The following is a 19,882-nucleotide window of genomic DNA, read 5'->3' on the forward strand; positions in this document are numbered from 1 at the left end:
TGGTGGTCTGCAAACCACCAAGAGATTCATTCAGCTAGTCTGAGTCCACATTAAATGTTCATATTGATTTTTTATTGTATTGTTATTGCTACTTTTATTGCTTATATTGATTTTAAATTATATTCTATGGAATTCAAATTGTAATACTATAAAATACAATACAGAAAATAAAAGAAGCAATAAAAATAACATTTAGCACACATATTACAATTGCTACAACAGTTTATACTCATTAGAACAATCATACTACCTATATATCCATATATTGTATTGTACCACAGTTTCAAGCACTTTTCTCTTTCATTTTGTTTTAACTTCTCTCCACCCGTTTCACTTTATTTCTCTCCTGAAAATTTTCAATAAAATATAAATATTTTAAAAAGCAATTGCTACAACAGTAAGTAAGTAAGTAAGTAGTCTTCCAAAAACCTCAGCAATCTTCAAGTGGTCCACGTGGGGGAAAAGTTCTGGAACCACTGCTCTAATGCCTTCATTTTCTGGAGAAAGTTCTAGGATGAGCTTCCTCAACCTCGGCCTTCCAGTTGTTTTGAGACTACAATTCCCATCATCTCTGACCACTGGTCCTGCTAGCTAGGGATCATGGGAGTTGTAGGCCAAAAACATCTGGAGGCCGAGGTTGAGGAAGCCTGTTCTAGGATCTACATGCCCACTGTCCTGGGTAGATCACTATAAGAAATCCTAAGCTCAGATCTGCTTCAAGTCTTCAATCCGTATCTTGTTGTACTTAAGATCACTGGGTACAAATGTACTAAAGATTCCACTCTTTTTTAATTTTTAAGTAACTTCTCACTGGCAATATGGGCAGTTGTTGGTATTTCTGTCTAAAGAGCAAGTCTTGCCAAAGAGTTATCATACACTGGTAGGATTTTGGAGTTGGAATGGTTCCCAAGGGTCATATTGCACAACCCCCTGCAGTGCTGGAATCACAGCTAAAGAATGCCTGGCAGATGGTCATCTATTGAAAAACCTCTAAAGATGGAGTGCTCACCACCTTCTGAGGGAATCTGTTTCGCTGTCAAACTGCCATCAAAGCAAATGGGTTTCTTGCTCTTGATTTTGTTCTGTTGTATCTTGAACCTAAGGCACTGTGATTGTCTTAACAAGAAAGTGCAGTATAAGCCATCCTTTGCCAACCAGGTGCTCTCTAGATGCCAGGGGCTGATGGGAGCTGCAGGCCAAAAGATCTGGAGGGTGCCAGTTGGCAGGAGGCTAGTATAAGTAAATAAACTAAATCCAAGGTCAGCTAAATGTTTGGGAATGGACACGTAGCCTATCCTTTGGTCTGATCCAGCAGGATAGATCTGTTGTTCTTAAAAGCTCGAATGTGAAAAACAAACAAGCAAAAACTTTGTTAGAGCAATGCAGTGCTGCTGCAGATGTAATCCTAAAAACCACATGTAAGCAGAAGTCTGCCTGTGGAAGACAGTGCAGTCATTAACAGGTTAGATGTTTTGAAAATACGAATGTTGAAATTCTTAGAATACCAAGCAAACTGTGGTCCCCCAGGAAAATGATTATATTTTCTGATCAGGAGGCTAAATATTTGCATAGTTCAACTTAAAAGCAAGAGAGATTAAAATATCTGCATAGCATACAACTACCAAAACATTGACTTGTTTATTTATTACCATTTTATCCTTCCTTTCTTCAACGGAGCTCAGAGTATAAAGCATGGTTTTTCATCTGAAGCCAGGTTTGATTTCCTCAAGAACTGGCACAGCTGGTATATCAGCCTAAACTGAGTAAAGGCTCTTCTGGCCCACCTACCAACCGGTAATTCAGATATAAAGCTGAATCCAGGAGTTTGCTCGAGCAACAAACCTGATTTTTCAAGCCATCTAAGGCAGGTTGAATCCCTACTCCAGGGTAGCTCTCTCCTGACCAGAAGCACATCCATTATTCGAAGTGAGCTTCAATTTGTTAGTTTTCATCCAGCCCAATACCACCCCATCATGGGTTCAGAACCATAACAGCCTGCTTCATATAGATGAAAGGAGAAATAGAACTGTGTGTCATTTACATATTGATGACAATATACTCCAAATCTTTGGAATACCTCTCCCAGTGGTTCCATGTAGACAATGAACAACATGGGGGACAGAACTAATCCTTGAGGGACACCATACGGCACACTGAACAGGAATCCTCCAACAGTACCTTCTGGGGGAAAAGACCAGAATCACTGCAAAACATCTCTGCCAGTCAGTCCAGAAGGATATCATGGTCAGTGGTCTTGAATGAGAGCAAGAGAACCTACCAGGACTTATTCCCCCTCTTAAGTTCCCAGCTTGGATTGTCTACCAAGGCAACCAAAGCTGTTTCAGTTCAAAACCAGGCCAGAAGTGGAATTCAAAAATAGATTGTTTTCCCTCCATGTGTGTCTGTGAACTTGAATCACCTAAATTCCCATTTTTTGTTGGTTTTGCATGCTTTTATACTGCTACTTTATTTATTTTAGATTGTACATTTATTTGTATGATATTGTTTGTTTTTATATTGTACATCACTTAGAGAGATATAAAATATCCAGTGGCTTTTATATCTTTATAGGTACCGTATATTTGTGCCACGTGTCAATGATACCAAGTTTAGCTGTGGGTCTTGTACTGGCAATGAATGCAGTTAAATATGAGATGGGGCAGTAACAGTGCTGGTGAAAAGGTAAACTGCGATGTTCCATCATATGAGATCAGTACGAACCTGGTATTATGGTAAAAGCACGCCGTTCCCATAATTAATATTATCTGTACAACGTTTTGCACTACACCCCATATGGCAGTTTTGCTGGCTTACCATACACATTGAAACAGCTTTAGCTGAATCAATGTGAGGTCAAGACTGTGAAAGTATGACTTGGCATCTATCTCTAGCTGTTAGTGAGCCACTGGTGCATTGTTTCAAGTACTATCTGTGCTGTTACAGTAGACGGCTGGGATTTGTCAGAAATTCTTTGTGTAGATCTTCACAGAAAATTCATTTCTATAACTGTTGGTTGCAATGTGCTTCTCATTACAATGATTATCCTCCCCTATTCTAACAAATATAAAAAAGATGCAGTACATGACATAGTTGTGGTGCATTTTCATATCCAGCAACATCAAAGTCTGATTACGTATATAATGCATATGTATACACATAGTTATTAGTTAAACAGTAGGATCTCATACATGTAATTGACATTATATACTAAATAAGTATTCCCCCCAAAATTAGCCCTCTTTGCTGACCCCAAAGGACTATACAAAAGTTGTAAAACCTTTTCTCTTCACTTCTGCTACTTTATACTCCATATATTCTCCAACAATAAAGGAGGTGATCCTTCTATTGTGTTTCAATCTTGCCTATCCAGAATAAGCTTTTTTATTTTTAAAACATAATTACGTTTATTTTAAATACTTATATCCAGCTTCTAAAAAAAACAGAACAACCAGTGGTCTCCATACAAGTTAAAGGAATAAAATAAAAAAAATAAGATAGATCACTGATCAAGAATGCCTAGGTGAATAAAAAAGTCTTCATCTGCCACCAACAAGATATAGATGCAGCTCCAGGGATTCTAAAGAGAGACAATGGAAAAGGCCTCATTTCTGGTTACCACCACTGACCTCACATTTGAAAGAAAAGGAGGAGGAAGAGAAGTACTTTGGAAATGAAAATTCTATTTCTTTGCATAAAGAATACAATGGGCCAGTTTACACTTAAAAGTAGGCCAAATTATAGTGAATTGTGAACGAATGAACAGTGGAAAAATTGCTGCTACTTCTGCTGCTGCCATGCTTCCTGGAATGCAGCTATAGTTCACCTTAGTGACAAGCAAACCTAGGCTCATCATTTGTCTCCCTCATAACGAAGAATGGCAACTCATTAAAGAACAATGCATTTCATGTGTATGATGCTTGCTTACCATAAGAAGCTGTATATGCTGAACTAAACTGCTTAACAATGTGAAAAAAATGGCCATGGTAAGAGCATCTCCCAGACAAAAGGATACTGTGCCATACAGTATAACGAGTTTATATTGAGGTTGCTGCATTGACTTCTTTAGCTATTTCTGCATACTCAAAAGTCTGCACGTGCACAGGAACTATATGGATTTAAAGCCATGGATACCACCTGCATCACTTTCTTTCTTATGTCCTTGTCAGAGAAAGATACCTACGGAAATAATTTGCTTCTATACTTCCCTGTTGTTTCAATTCCCCAGTTAAAAGTTTGTGTACTATACTATTTTCTAGAATATAAAAAACAAGCATTGTCTTAAAGAAACAAAGCAATTAATTCACGCCGTCTTGCTTTGCAACAGGGCCTAAACGTGCACAGAATCTGAAAAATAAGGGTAAATATGTGGAAAACAAGAATAAAGCGTTTTTCATGAAGTTTTGAGTAGCCTTTTAAGGAAACAATTTTTCAATTACTTCTTTGGGCATTTATTTCAGCTTAAAGTGAGAAAAATGCAATATTTATGTAAGACAATAAATAAATATATCACACACTGTTTAAACTCTTCAGGATAAATATGCCTGTCCAGTTATCTCTATTCTCCTGCTGAGTTTTGCTGCTATCATCCTACAAAACCTAAAGTATGATAAATTTGAAGCAAGGCAAGAACTGGATGTCAGCTCAAAATAATTATTTTGGCATATTATAAATCTAAGTTAAAATTAGTTTTAGTCTGATCCATTCATTGGACTTTTTAGTACAGGTACTAAATGTCCCCCACTACAATTTCTATCTGTTACTAGAAGAAGAATATTTAAATCCTAAAAATATGAAACGCAAATGAGTGCAATATGAAAATAACAAAACAAGTTAGCCACATTTGATTATGAATACCGTAAAAAACCGTTGCATATCTAGTAGCCAGATACAATTTTGTATATATTATTTCTCTTCCTTATTGTGTCAGGATTTATTTTAATACTGACAATTCAGTCCAAATGAGAAGAAGCAGTCAAGAAACATACTATGTATTTGGTAGTCTCATTCCTTATACTTTTTCACTACTGTGATATATTCCAGTTTTACAAAAATGAAAAAGTGTTCTAATTGTTTCACTTCCTAGGGCATCCCCTTTCAAAACTAGCAACCCTTTTAACAGATAACATATGTGTACTTGCTGCTGATGTTAAATTCCACCCTGCCTCCTGCGATTCCAAACATTCAAGAAATAAAGGAAATATATTTTCTATGAAGATATCATTTTGTTAGGCTCTCTGATAAACTGAAGTTTAAAATTTCCACCTGGGTACACTCTCTCTCTCTCTCTCTCTCTCTCTCTCTCTCTCTCTCTCTCTCTGTGTATGTGTGTGTTCAAGGGGGTGGGGGTGGACAGCAGATCTACATTATCTGAATTAAACTGTTTGTCATTGTCAACCTAAAAAGAAGTATTTTAAGGAAATTGATCCACACATCTGAATGACTTTCATAATTTCGAAAGATCTGAGAAAAAAGTCAAACATAAAACGAAACTCCTTTGCATACCTTCAAAGTAACCAGTTTTTGCAGTCTGTGCCTTCTTTGGTGGTTTCACAGGGGGATGTTTATTTTCATTGTTTTTGAACAACGCCAGGCGCACAGCTGGGTCTAGACGACATGAACAAGTTAAAATCAAAAGGTCAGATCTTGCTCACTCATTCCCTAAAAGAAGTATTCGCCTTTTAGCCATTTATTAAGGGGGGGGGGGGGAGATCTATGTAGGTTTTACATTATCAAGGGAAAATATACTATTTCTAACATTAAAGAGTTAAAAAGAAAGGAGAAAGGAAATCACTTTGATTTGTGTGACATATCTTAAACAATTATTCCATGGCCCAATTATTCTCTGGGCCAGTTTCCATGGTAAAGCAAAATGCCAATTAAAATCTGTATATTTAAAATAATATTTGAATCTTCTAGCTGGAAGCTGCACTTTCTGTTGAGTAGGCCCAGCCTACATATTCTATAACTAGACCGACCTGTTGAGACTGCCGAGGATGTTGAATAATGGCGTCTATTTCGAAATTGGAAATTATAAGCATCCTATAATCTGGTGCTAACTTTAAAGAAGACCTATAACAAATATTTTCAAATAATGTGTTGCATAAAGTGTGTTACTTGCCACCCGATGAAAACAGGCTTCCCTACATTGATTGTAATTCTACATCCCCTTGCCCGTACAAAAAGGTGCTACAATGGCAACATCTCTCATTTTGGGGAGGGGAAAAAAACTTCCACTACATCCAGTACCTGAAGTGTGGGAAGTATCAAACAGATGGTCAGTCTATCTGCTGCTTATGGGCTACTCAGGGCGAAGGTGGCTGATTCCACTTACTGCCTCCCATCTCAATAGGTGATCAGTGCTATCAAATATATCATAGAATCGTAGAGTTGGAAGGGACCCAAGGGTCATCTAGTTTAACCCCCAGCAATGCAGAAATCTCAGTTAAACCATCCGTGACAGATACTTCAATCATCTGCCAGCATTAATCATCTGGAAATGGGAGATTTTCATACACAGCACTATACACGTAGCACACTCCTATGGACAAGGACACCTGGATGATGCCCATGGTGCGTCTCCATTTAAACATATTAAGCTCCCTTCACACACACAAAAAACCGATGGTGTGGAAAAGTCTCCATCATTGTTCAGAACTACATGTTTGTGAACAATAGTTACGTGTGTGGGGCCAACTATATGGACCTTTCCCACTCGGTCAATACCTGTAGGGAATTGAAATCAGCAGAACTGTACCTTTATTTCTATGGTTTACTCTATCTATGCCTTTATTCCTATGGTTTACTCTTACGGAGCAAATGTGTATTTTATTATATTATGCACTGGTAACAGAAACTGGAATTACATACGATGTAGACTAGAATGTTAAACCCTATCATTTGGATTATGTGCCATTAAAGATAAGTTGGCTTGACTCTAGAAAAAGTGCTTAGCACTGTAATGTAAAACGAGACACAAGCCCTTGATAAAATTTATATATTGTTTGATTTTAGTGAAAGCTTTAAGTGGTTAAACTTCGTTTAAATGGGTGTGTGTGGGGGGGGGGGGGAGAAGAACTATGACAGAGTATTTGTGAATTACAGACCAATCCAATCTGTGAATTGCTGTGCTGGCGGGCATTTGGATAGAGAGGAAGTGTTTCTCTGCCCAGCCCAGCCTTGCTTCACCACCCTCCACTGACAGTGGCCAGTGGAAAACCCTGAAATGCAGCAGGGTAACACACATGATCCTGTAGTTATGAAGTGTGCCTTGTTACAGTCACATGATAGCACTGGGCTCCAACTAGGCGTCTTTGCAGCACCAGTCTGAGTGCTGGTGCAGGAAAGGGGCTTTTTAAAATCCCCATGTTCCACTCTGAGTGGCGTGAGTGGTGGGGTTGCGGATGCAGTGATTACTGTGCTACTCCATCATGCCCAGCCACTGCCAGCCAGGGATTAGGATTACAGGCTTAAGAGGATAAATACTGCATCTTCAAGAATCAAAGTATAATGAGGAACACAGTTCCTATCTTGTCAAGACATGGCAAATAACACTTTGTGACCATGGGTGTTTAAAACCAAAGTGATACATTGTGGACTACTGCTTAATTAAGACTGTGAATTCTCCACACTTGGAAATCTTCTGACATTCTGCGAGTTCTCCCTGGCTGCAAAGTGTTCCAGTATCATGCCCACACTTTTCTGATTATCTCATATTAGAGAAAAGTAGTTGGTGTGGACACAGTAGATGAATAAATCACAGCACACATTTGGTATGGTTAAACTGTGGCCACAACTTATTTAACTGCTTGAATAAACATTCATAACTGTAATGGATTAAAGCAGAACAGCCCTCTGATCCATTACCTGACAGCACTGGTCCAGCAAAGTACTCAGACACCAGTTGTCTACAGCACAGCATATATCGAAAGCTAATCCTGTGTCCTTCCTTTTGATAAAAGCCACAAGACTTGGGTACTTGCCAGAACCTAATTTCCCTTCATGCAAACTTTCAGACATCAACACAGACAGACTTTGCAAAAGAATACAAACATGCAAATAGCCTGGATCGCCTTCTTTCTAATCTGAGTTCAGGATAGTGCTCACTATGTACCTAGACAACGACTCCATATTGTTTTTGAAATGGAGAAATGCTTTTCAAAGAGAATATATAGCAGATGTCAGCAAACTTGGGGTATGATTCAGTTATAATTTGGGTCTGTGGGGCTTTAAACTGGCAGGCAAATTTGGTGGACTTCAGAAAATGGAGAATTTAGCAGTCCCCTCAAACCCAAACATTATAATTTGCATAAGAATCTGAATGAATCCAAAGACCCATTAAGTTCAGCATTCTGTTTTCTACAGATGCCCCAGGAAAGCTCACAATCAGAGTAGTAAGATGACAATAGTCATCACCTGCTCTTTCCTTTCTCTCTGATTGTGCTGCTTTGAGCCATAGAGTATGGACAGCAGAGTTACTGAGCAGCCTATCAATACATAGTCTATGGTCCAGTGCAACGGGCAGAGAGAAACATGGAGGAAGTCAATATAGCAATACAGCCAGAGCTGCCAGAGGCCACACTAGGAGGGCTGTTGGATGCCATCCCCTCCTGGTACAAAGGCTACAGACACTGAAGCAGTGTACAACACACATGCCTGGTAAGAAGGTGGATGTGAAGTAGCTTAAAAGGCTTCTTACCAAAGAAGCTAAGAGAAGGCTTCCTGCCACTATCCACCCTCTGATTCCAAAATAGTCAGCCAGAATATGGGGAGGGAAGGAGAGGAGACAACAGAAGGGAGAGGGGATGGCTTTTTATTTTTTATTTTTCTTTCTTTCTTTTAATAGAAAGAACAGAGTAAACAGGAAAAGAAAACAGGTGGGAAAATTTCCAATAAGGAAAAGGGTGGTGGTGGACTGGAGAGAGCTGAGGGGGGAAAAGGACTGCAAAGCTGCAGTAAGGAAGAAATAGGGTCACTAAAAGGCAAAGTGAAAAATTACCAGAGCAATCAGAGGCAGAGAGGGGAAAAATGGAGGGGAAAACAGGCAAAAAGCTAGCCTGAGGAGAAAACGAGACGGAGCTGACTTCTTTAATGAAGGCAGGAGCAAACTGAATTCTGGGAGCTGCCTAATTCCCTCAATTTCACCCAGCCTTTGACCACCTGGTGGAGCTGTTACTCAACCCTTTACTAGCAATGGGAAAACTCTGTGTAATATATGTATTGCACATGCGTTTATCTTAATGCACATGCATCTCTTGGGAACTTGGCATCTGTCAGGAATGCTGTTGCTCTTAACCATTATACCAGATCAGCCCTCTGTTTATATACTGATTATATTCTCAGTTAGTTGTGAAATTAACACTTTTTAGAAAGCAAATGTCCAAAAACCCATTTCCCCAACCTTGTTAATATTAGAACATCAAGAAGTCCTTTATATACAACAAAAGACAGGACAGCAGACTTTGATATGCTTTAAGAAACAACCATTTAGGAATGGATTAATCATAAGTAACATAAAGCAGACCACATATGGAGAAAAGATGATACACTCTAATGGGTTCCATTAATTACAAATGATACGTAGGCCACCAAGATGTATGTATGTGAAAAATTCAGCTGGACACCAGATATTCTGGATATTTTGATAGAACAGGGTGGGAGGCCATGAGAATCCCTGGACTTGCATGTACTCTTTGGGGGCTCTCTCCATTTTCTTTTCCTTTGTCACAGGCACATGCTTAAGATTTTAAATTGCATTTCTTAAAGGCATACTTGATTTTGCCACACAAAATTCAACACTGATGATACATCAAAACATCTGCAAGGGAGTTTCAAATAACATTCAAAATATCAAAGTGGCATCATTGATAACTTGAAATTAGAAGTCAACATTACTGGCATTTCAATGTTTTCAAATTGTTTTCTAAAAAATTCACAAAATTGAGAATTGTCTTATTAAATAAACAATCTAGAGCAACCATTGTCCACATATATTTCCAGATGATATGAAATGAATATGTCTACATTATAAACAAAATTAAGGCTGATAAAATCAAAATAATTCTGTTACCTGACACATAAGTGCATAGAAGTGCAAGCTATTTTGAAATCAATGATACTTAAGTAGCAATCCCATGAACATCAATCAGTTTTGGGTGTGTCAACCTTTCAATACACTTCAATGCTTTTAAGAGGTGAGGGCCTCTTTCCAGATGTAGATCAATAGACCAGATTTATTTATGACATGTAACTTCTATCACATAGTTCATCAGGAATGTTTACTTACCAAGCTTATTAGATTTCTTTGCTTTCATTTTATGTGCTCTCTTTAGCATCAACTGTGCAGTAGAAATGTCTTTAAAACCCCTAAAAGAAAGGTGATTTTTAGTCATCAGGCAACAAGAAATATGCATTTACTGAATATACAGGAAGGTACACGGAAAGCCACTCCTGTGCATACCCAGAAGAGTTGTCAGTTTTCCTCACATCACAGTGCAGACCTCGCATCACATTGAATATTGGTCTTTGAGGCCATTTTGACACTGAGGGGTGAATTCAGGGACAGCAAAGGACATGTGAGAAGGGGATGGACCTAAAATGTTGAATTACATGTGTATACCACATGCAGGGCTGTTTGGATTCTCTATAATACAATAGCAAAGCACATATTACAAATAAAGTATATGTGGAGACCTTGGCATTGGCTCTAGACCTCTATATGGTTCCAATAACGTTAGCCCACTAAAATTAAGAAAAGTGTGTGCATAATTACTCAAGATTACATTCAACACTGGCTGCTGAACGGGCAACTGATCTCGGGGATACACAAACCATATTTCATAAATGTATTACTATGGACAAACTTGATTCAATAAAACCATTCTCATTGCCAACAACTGCACATTATGTTCTTATTACCATCACTTATGCTGATTCAGTCTCAGAAAATCTAACATGGTGTCCATCATGATCCAAGGATGGTGTACAAAGTTACCGGACACACCAGCACAAATGTTTCAGATTAGCTGTGACAGCCACTAACACAGCTTTCACCTAAATGAGCAAGTCCTGATAAATACAGTTGCCATTAAAAGTGGAAGTATGATAAACTGAACATACCATTCTTCTGAAATTTTTTCTTCTTTTTCTGATCTTTGTGATGACCTTTGGGGGAGTTTCAGGTCAGAAAGCTGTGAGAGAGTGCTCTTCTCTGACCTGAGGAAGACAAGCAAAAGTTCTTGAAAGCTAGCCCAGTAACAGAAGTAAGTCCCCACAGTTTTTTATAGTGCTACCAAGCACCTAAGCCTTCTGAAACCCAGAAATAAAATCTATTTTAATATACCAGGAACTTTATCTTGGAGAGTAATAAAAGTCAGACTTCCACATGAAATGTTTACACTCCAATTACTCAAAGCGTATTTCAAGATTTTTCTACAAAGGAATGCAGAGCTGTAAGAAATCCTTCTGCCCTTATCTAGCAGATATCTGCATTTTAATGTCTACTTCATACTTTATTTTTTTATTTTATGACTTCGGTTTATAGCACTTTAATTTTATGCTTTTTTAAAAAAATTAATGAGCAAATACTGGCTCATTAAAGAGCTACTGTTTGCATTTGATTTGCGTTATTTTAGTGCCAAGCACATGTGCTGAATACTTAAATCACATGAATTAAAAATAGCAAAACAGCAACAAGAAATTCTAATTGCTCTTCCAGTGATTATTAAATTGGTTAGTTACAGAAAGCAACATTAAAAGCTATTTATTTACTTACCTGTTACTAATCTGACTGCTTTCTGACAAGAATGATTTGGGTCTTTCCTTAAGCTGCCAAGTTTTATGTGGAAGCCACTTTAAATGATGTGAATTGTCCCCACATCCTGTAGGTTCATTATACTTTTAAGGAGAGGAATAAAAATGTTTAAACAAATAGTTCTCTTGGACAATAACATAACACATTACACATTTATAAAGCAATGGTATACATGCCTACTCAGAAGTAAGGCATGTGCTATATAATCAGAGCCATCAACATTTATAGGAGAGTTTTCCTTAGCCTCAATGCAGTCTACAAGAAAATTAATAAATGCTCAATGCATAATAAAACATTAAGATTGTTTTCTAACGACCTGCTCATTGACCATTTATCCTGATTTGTTTGCACAAAATTTGCAGGGAAGTTATACAGCATCCACATTCATTCTGGTAGCTTGTGGGGAGGTTATATGATGTCACATCAAGCAATGGTTCTATCACTTGCTAGTGCAACTTCCTATCACTTTCCATAGTGCAAAAATTCTCACTTTTTTGATGGTGGTGGTTGGGTGGTGCTGTGCAAGAGCAGGACCAGCCCTTCTATGAGGTGGACTAAGGCAGCTGTCTCAGGTGGTGGAATCCCAAGGGGCAGTGCTCCTGTGGGACCTCTCGCCCCTGCTACCGCCACAAGAGAAGTGAGGAGACGAGAAGTGAGGCAACGGCAGCTTCTGGCAAAATCTCATGGGATCTCGTGGAGCTCTCACAAGTTCTTGCCGCTGCTTCTTCTCCTCACTTCTCTCATGGTGGCATGGAGGTGGCGGCCTGGTTGGCCCCCCACTGCTACCACCAGACAAACAAGGAGAATCAGTTGCAACTTCTGGATTCTGGTGAGATCTCACTGGAATTCAGAAGTTGCAGCTAAGCAAGCCTTCAGCATGGGTGGGAGTGAGGACTTCTCCATTTGACCTCAGATGGTGAAATGGGACAGGAGTCTACTTTAATTGTGCAACCTAAATTTGCTAGCATGCAATTGGATCCAATCTACATAACAGCAACAGTCTAGAAGTGGCCTAAAAAAAGAAAAACATGACTGAAGAAAACAACTTCTATTTGCTTTCAGAATTTGACAGATGCAAGTCATAAAATCTGGCAACCAAAATAAGAGCCTTGATGCTTTTTCTGAGACAACACAGATTTTTGAACAATTGTTGTAAAGTCTTTGCTTCAAGCACAGTTTCTCACTCCCCACAGAAAAAAATTACAATGCAGGGGCTGATCTGAGAAATATAATTGGCATGAGTGCAGATATAGGGAGAGATGACTTCTGAAATATATGGCTCTCACGTCATGAAGTGCTTTCAAAAGATAAATCCAGCACCTTTGATTTGTCCTAGAAGTACACTGCATTGCAAAATACGGAGAAATAGAAAATAGAATATAGAAATAGAAAATACGGAGAAATGGAAAAATTTCACATAAAAGATTTCTCAGTGAATGAGTGATGCTTTCATGAATATCTAGCACTGGTGAATGAAACTCTACATGGTATGATAGACCTATGTGACAAGCCACGTTGACTTATAACCGGACAAGGAAAATTAGCAAACAAAAGTATCATTCCATGAGAATAGCAACATACAGACCATCCTTCTTTTATTTTACACAGACTGCATTCATAGGCTGTGCCCAAGTAAGCTATATGCATAGGAAAGAACCCTGTGAGGTCGGAGATTTGTTTGAGGTTTCAACCACAGCTGCATCTTGCAAAAGGAAGATGCATTTTAAACCAAAAAGCTGGTCTTTGTTGCAGCATAAGCATCCTTGGTGGAAACTTCAAAGAAACAGCCGTCTGTGTGCACAGCTCTCCCCCATGCACACATTTTGTTTAGTTGGATCACAGCCACAGACTTTAACAAGATCCAGTCATTTTGCAATAATCTGGAATGCACTTAACCACCTCAATGTACCTAAGACGTGAGCAGGTTATGATCTGGAAGCAGTTTGAAATTCAAATTAAAACTACATTCCTGAAAGCATGGCTGGCACCCTGAACTTAAACACATTTAATTGGAGAGGAATCCTACTTGAAATCAGTGAAATCACTCTGAAGGAAGCATGCTTAGGACTAGAGTGTAAGGCTTGCATTTAATTACTCCAATGAGTGAAAAATTAACATGCTTAAGCACTACTGTCTGCCATTTATGACCATTCTCTATCTTATTGCTAGTACAAATATTGTTGAAAACACATTGCATATAACAAAGAGAATTAAACATAACATAAAGAAAGCTGAAACTTCAAAGATTATCAAATAGCTAACAGACATTACAGTTCAATGATCTTTAGCTGCTCTGAAAATCTTCAGCTGTTGCCATATATTGCAGGCTTCAGTGTTTTTGAAAGCGCTGTGTCAACTAGCAATTTTTAATCCACTGCCAAATGTGCAGCTGAGGCACATCATCATATATATATATTTTGCTACTGTGAAGTAAAGTGTTGAAAGAAATCCAAAAATAAAGGGGGGGAATTAAGCAAATGAAAGAAAAGCAACATGAAAAATTACATCTGGGGATGAGGAGGAAGTCAGAGGCTTCTTAAAGTAATTATGTTTTTTCAGTCAATAAATTGCAATATTAATCACACCAAGTGTAGTGAGATCCTTAAGGAATGAACAAAGGCCAAATACGAAGAAAGTTTCCGTGACATGTTACCTTTGGCGAGGGCAATTGGTCTGAGAATAGCAGTGTTTGTGAAAGGAAGCGGGTGGAATCCAAAGCTGGCCATTCTTTCTCTATGACAGCCTGGTTTAAAACAACAACAAACCAATGAAGTCAATAGTGCAGGGATAATATCAGTTTCGTTTTGATAACTTCTATAAAGCACCATTTTGACCGCGTTGCATGCTGCTTTCAGTGATTCTGAGCCATTCTATTCTAATATAATAGTCACCTGTAGGACAGTAATGATGAAGCTAAAAAGAAGTTTTGGATTAATTTATATCATTTCATTTTCCCCATAATACTTCCAATGGGAATAATCTAGACTAAATTGTTTCAAAGTGCTATTCAGCAGAGTCAGAATTAAACACAGAAAGCTGCCTTCTGCAGAAATTTTAAATGCAAATGGAATTTTTGCAACATCTGGAATTGCAGAGCTAATCTTTCCAACTGGCATCCAAACTCTGCCTGTAAAAGGTTGCTGTTGCACCACCAAACACACTATTGAAGCATACAGAACGTCCTCTCACTCTCTGTAATTGCCATTGCGTGGACAGGCGGAGTCCCCAGATCCTGCGCGGTCCCCCCCATCATGTGGAATAACGACTCAAGACAACGTGCTATGGGATTAAATTGGCCAGTCCGGCGACATCCTTCCCGAAGAAGCTCTGGAGCCAAGTGAGGATTCCCAGGTAAGATCCTCCCTCTATTGTGTGGGCAGGTAATCCCTCCCCTACCTGGCCTGGTCTCCTTGGCAACGCTTCCCCCAGGTGGGATTGGACAACTGACTGAGGTAGGCGGAGACCTCCAGGTATCCCACCTGAGGGAAGGCAAAGCCAAGCCTATGCTGTTGGAGCCGGTTCAGATCTAGGGGCTGCGCGCGTCCACACAAAGGGCGCCCCTGTTTTAAGCGGGGATCGGTCATTACAGTATAGGAACATGCCAGACAAATGCTGAAAATTTGTACAGAAATGTTCCTGGATGCATTTGCCCAACCACCCTTTTCCTTGACCCTTGCTTCCTTCTTAGCTCCCTTGCCCCTGTCTGTAGTTTTCTCTGTCTCATTTCTTCAAGTCCCTGCTGCCTCCATACCACTTTCCTTCTCCTAGGTCTCCTAAATAATCCAGCTCACCTCTCTTCCCCTGCCTCCTTGCCACTTTTCTTCACCATACCTTTTCTCTTCCCTTAAGTATCTTCTGCTTCCAAAACATATTCACCAAGTCCCCAAGGAGGTGGTCCAAGGACCAACTTCTACATGGAGGAGGAAGGCAATGGGGCCAAATCATGGTGTAAACACACTTAATCTGGGGGATTCTGAGGCTGAAAGGACTTGTAGCATCCTCGCAATGTGCTGCTTCTCTCAAGGAGTAACCTTTTAGTGAGGCAGCTCAGAGTAGGATGCCCAGTACAGGCACATGGGGAGAAAGGGAAGAACGGAGATCGTCATTCTCCTCCCTGTAACCCATTTCTCCTCTGCTTGAATTACTACAGGCATTCACTGCATCAGAAAGTATTTTAAAACTAGAAGCAATTATAAAATCAATTACAGACTAAGATCACCTGAAAAAAGGAGAGAAAAAGCACAGGTAGTCTATCATTGCACGGAATTAACTGTGCTTTGTTCATTGAAAGTTTCAGAGAATTTTCTATTTTGAATTTTCCTTTTCCTATAGTATTATGATGATGCTTATCATTATCACCATTATTTTTTCCTCTTTTGTTTTTTTGTTGTTGCTGTGGACCCACTTCCTTTTTTGGGGGTAGCAAGACATGTGAGATGGGTGGGTTTGAGAAGGAGCACACATATGGAAAGATTAGCAGCAACTGTATCAAAAATGCCAAAACAACATGTTGTTACTTCTTTCACGGGGGGGGGGGGGGGGGAGGGGCGAAGAGAGACAGTTTTGAAATTTTAAACACTTTAGGCATATGCTGTGGGAAACACCAGTGTATCCACAAAAATTGGGTGTGCTGCATAGAGTGTATGTACCTGCCCTTAGGGGCTGAGGCTGTTTCTATGTCAGCAAAATTTTGATGTTTCATTTTGATTCAACACCTTTCCCTCCCACATAAAAAGTCTCTAAATGGCGTGGCTACAACATCTTTCACCCATTTATGCATTACTGCTAGGTTGCATTTATTTCTCTGAGATGATTATCCGAGCTTTTGGATACCAGAAGATATGATTACCGAAATTCTATATTGACCTATTTAAGAACAACCCATGTTGGTGAAAAGGGGGACTACTAGGTTACTTCCCCCTTAATGAAAAGTAAAGGGACAGAGTCATATTTCCCCTATTTTGAAAGACATTAGATTTTGGATGCTGGTCAAAAATTAAACTGATTTTTAGAACTGCTCATATTTTAATAAAGGCTACATGATTTTGGGATCATCAGTCTTAGCTATACGGTTCCATGTTATTCTGAAGCCAATAGTATTTTTTAAAATTTGGATTTTTCAAGCCTTACTACTTGAGATTTACAATTGTGAATATCACAAAGATCAGTTCTGGAAGTGGGGAAAGATTTGGATTTGACTGGATTTAAAAAAAAACTAGACAGAAATGGTTCAACTTTCCCTAAAGTACTATGTGTACTTTTTTCTTTTTCTTCATTCTCAGTTTCACAGCATGAACAATATTTCCCTTGTTGAACACAATTCAGAAAGAAAAATGTGCTGAGACACCAGAATATATTGTTATTGTTAGTTGCAGTTTCACATGCTTCCTTCTTTATGCAGTAGGATATTTGACTTCAGGAGAACAGTGGAGATGTATGTAACAATGTTGGGCTACAATATACAGATGGATTAAGTATTATGAAAACACAGAAGCAAGCATATCAAGTCAGGTAATACATAGTAGATTAAAACAGCCCTCTTAATTATTCTCTACTCCCACATTAGCCTCTCAGTTCAGAAACCTCTTAGCTTTTTAGTCAGTCAGTGTGTTTAATGCATCCTGAAAAACACGGCTCCCAGTGACTAGGAGCCAGTCTGGAAATAGCACGATGGAGGAGCAGTTCAAGTCCTTCTCTTCTGTATGTGTGTGTGTGTGTGTGTGCGCGTGTGCCTCTACATATGAGGGCTTCTACATGAATACTGATTGCACAGAGTCCCTTTCCATGCAATTTTGGAGAACGGAATCACATATTGCCTGCAGGATAGTTGATAAAGATTTCCTTCAACAAAATATGGGCTTTCTCTAGTTCAGTTCATGATGCAAGCTAGGCAACAGCAAAGATAAAGAGATTTAAGCTTTAAATAGGAAACTGAGAGGGGTTGCTAATACCTCAGAATATAGATGCACGATTCAAGATGATGTTAACAGATTGAAGAACTGGACCAAAACTATCAAAAGTAAATTGTGATCTATGAGTCTTAGTAGACCATAAGCTTAACACGAGTCAGCAGTGTGATGTACCAGCAAAAGAAAAAAGCTAATGCAATTGTAGGCTGCATCAACAGAAGTACAGTGTCCAGATCAAGGGAAGTAATTGTGTCTATTCTGTGTTGGTCAGACCCTACCTGGAATACTCAATCCAGTTCTAGGTGCCACAGTTTAAGAAGGATAATGTGCAGAGGAGGGCAATCAAGATGATAAAAGGTCTTGAAACCACATCTTATGAGGAATGGTTGAGGGAGCTGAGTATGTTTAGCCTGGAGAAGAGAGGGCCAAGCCTTAAATATCTGAAGGCCTGTCACATGGATAATGGAGCGAGCTGGTTTTCTGCTGCTGCAGGGTAGGACCTGAACCAATGGATTCCAAGTGCAAGAAGGGAGATTCTGGCTAAATATTAGGAAGAACTTTCAGACTGTAAGTGTTGTTTGACAGTGGAATGGATTACATTTGAATATGGTAGACTCTCTTTCATTGGAGGTTTTTAAACAGAAGTTTGACGGCCATCTGTTAGGGGTTATTTTACTGTGGTTCCTGCATCAAAGGGAGTTACGACTAGATAATCCTTAGGGAACTATGACAGGTTCTTGCTTAGCTAGCCATATCTCCATGTGTTCATGCACACACACATATATACACACATTTCCATAGGCACCCTCCCAACATATATACCTTTTCTATTTGGGTACGAAAACACCAAACCTGAAACTTGCAAATGTCAGGAATTTATAGCACAGCTCTGTTCTTCACAATTAGACGTTCACAAACTCTAAACCTCAAAGCCAGTGTTGCGTGTGGCTAGAATAAGTTGGATGAGGATGTAAGATGTCTAAAGTCCAATCCCTGCTTTTATGGCTATAAAACTCACTGGGTGGTCTTAGACAAATAATATCCCCTATATGCTTCTCTGAGCTCTATGGAGGAGAGAGGAATATTGTGTGTAATATAAATTGCGCACTTTCTTGAATACACCTATCCAGCCAAGGATCTCTGCCACTGTACTCCCTTCATTCTTAAATGCATTTTTGATCTGGTTCATAATCTTACTTCATCATCTTCATGCTACTCTTGAGCTAAGCTACCCAAACTGTGGACAAATCTATTTCTTGTGGGATGAAAAGCCGAGTTAGCTACTTCATGAAGACAATTCTCCTTCAGATACTCATGATCAACAGAGAAAAGGTGAGAATGCAAGTGTAGGGAACTTGCTGCTCAGGTAAAGGCTTCTTATAAACATGAAGAGAAGAACCAATTCCTCATTTTCCTGATGACAGGAGTGGGGAAAACCTCACCAATTTGCTGCCACTATCTTTACATTTATTTATTTAGTTGTACATCACCCTAGACTCCTTCCAGTGGAGGGTGATTTATATCAAAAATAAGAAAACAATATGGTACACAGAGCTGAAAACATACATACACTAAAAATGTAGAAGAAAATAATCAAATTATGATTATTATTATTATGGTACTGTATTTATTTATATCCCACTTTTTCCCTGATAGGGACTCAAGATGGCTCACAGTTAAAATAGAAACGGCTAAAACATAGAAAAATCAATAATTAAAACAGAATGAAACATTCTTAAAATCTATAGAATCAGAAGTACACACAATACTAATGAGGAATTCACCCCTTATTTGAACATAAGAATAGACTTGATGGATCATGAAATGGCTCCTCTAGTCCAGCATCCTGTTCTCATAGTGTTCAGCCAAATGCCTACAGGAAGCTCAGAAGCAGCAGGGCTGAATTATCCATTAAGCCAAATAAGCATGTGCTTAGGGCATCAAGGGAAGAGGGGCATCACGGAAATTTTCCATTGCTGGATTTACCATAAACCATATGGTGAAGCTGAACAAAAATAAACACTATTTATGTAAATATACAAAAATAAACATCATTTTCCATCTTACTATAGCTTTTGTTTCGTTTTGGAAAATAAAAAAAATATATTTTACAGTTCATTATTGTCTCTATTTTGAATTAGATATATATGGGGGCACCAAAATA

At 38.9% G+C, this 19,882-nt stretch overlaps 1 protein-coding gene across 5 annotated transcripts in view; it reads right to left on the reverse strand.

Moving 5' to 3' along the window:
* Positions 1-19,882, reverse strand: part of LRRIQ1 (leucine rich repeats and IQ motif containing 1) — a 98,092-nt gene that overhangs the window by 32,050 nt on the left and 46,160 nt on the right. For 4 of the 5 annotated variants that reach the window (XM_083698905.1, XM_083698908.1, XM_083698906.1 and 1 more), the window contains exons 19-23: positions 14,463-14,552; positions 11,771-11,892; positions 11,116-11,211; positions 10,283-10,362; positions 5,503-5,604 (exon numbers count right to left, since the gene is read on the reverse strand). In XM_083698905.1, coding sequence (XP_083555031.1) covers positions 5,503-5,604; positions 10,283-10,362; positions 11,116-11,211; positions 11,771-11,892; positions 14,463-14,552 — 490 coding nt within the window. The remainder of the gene's footprint in view (positions 1-5,502; positions 5,605-10,282; positions 10,363-11,115; positions 11,212-11,770; positions 11,893-14,462; positions 14,553-19,882) is intronic. The other variant, XR_014555326.1, reaches the window with a different exon arrangement.

This window comes from Podarcis gaigeae, assembly GCF_964106915.1.
Source record: "Podarcis gaigeae genome assembly, chromosome: 10".
NCBI lineage: Eukaryota > Metazoa > Chordata > Lepidosauria > Squamata > Lacertidae > Podarcis > Podarcis gaigeae.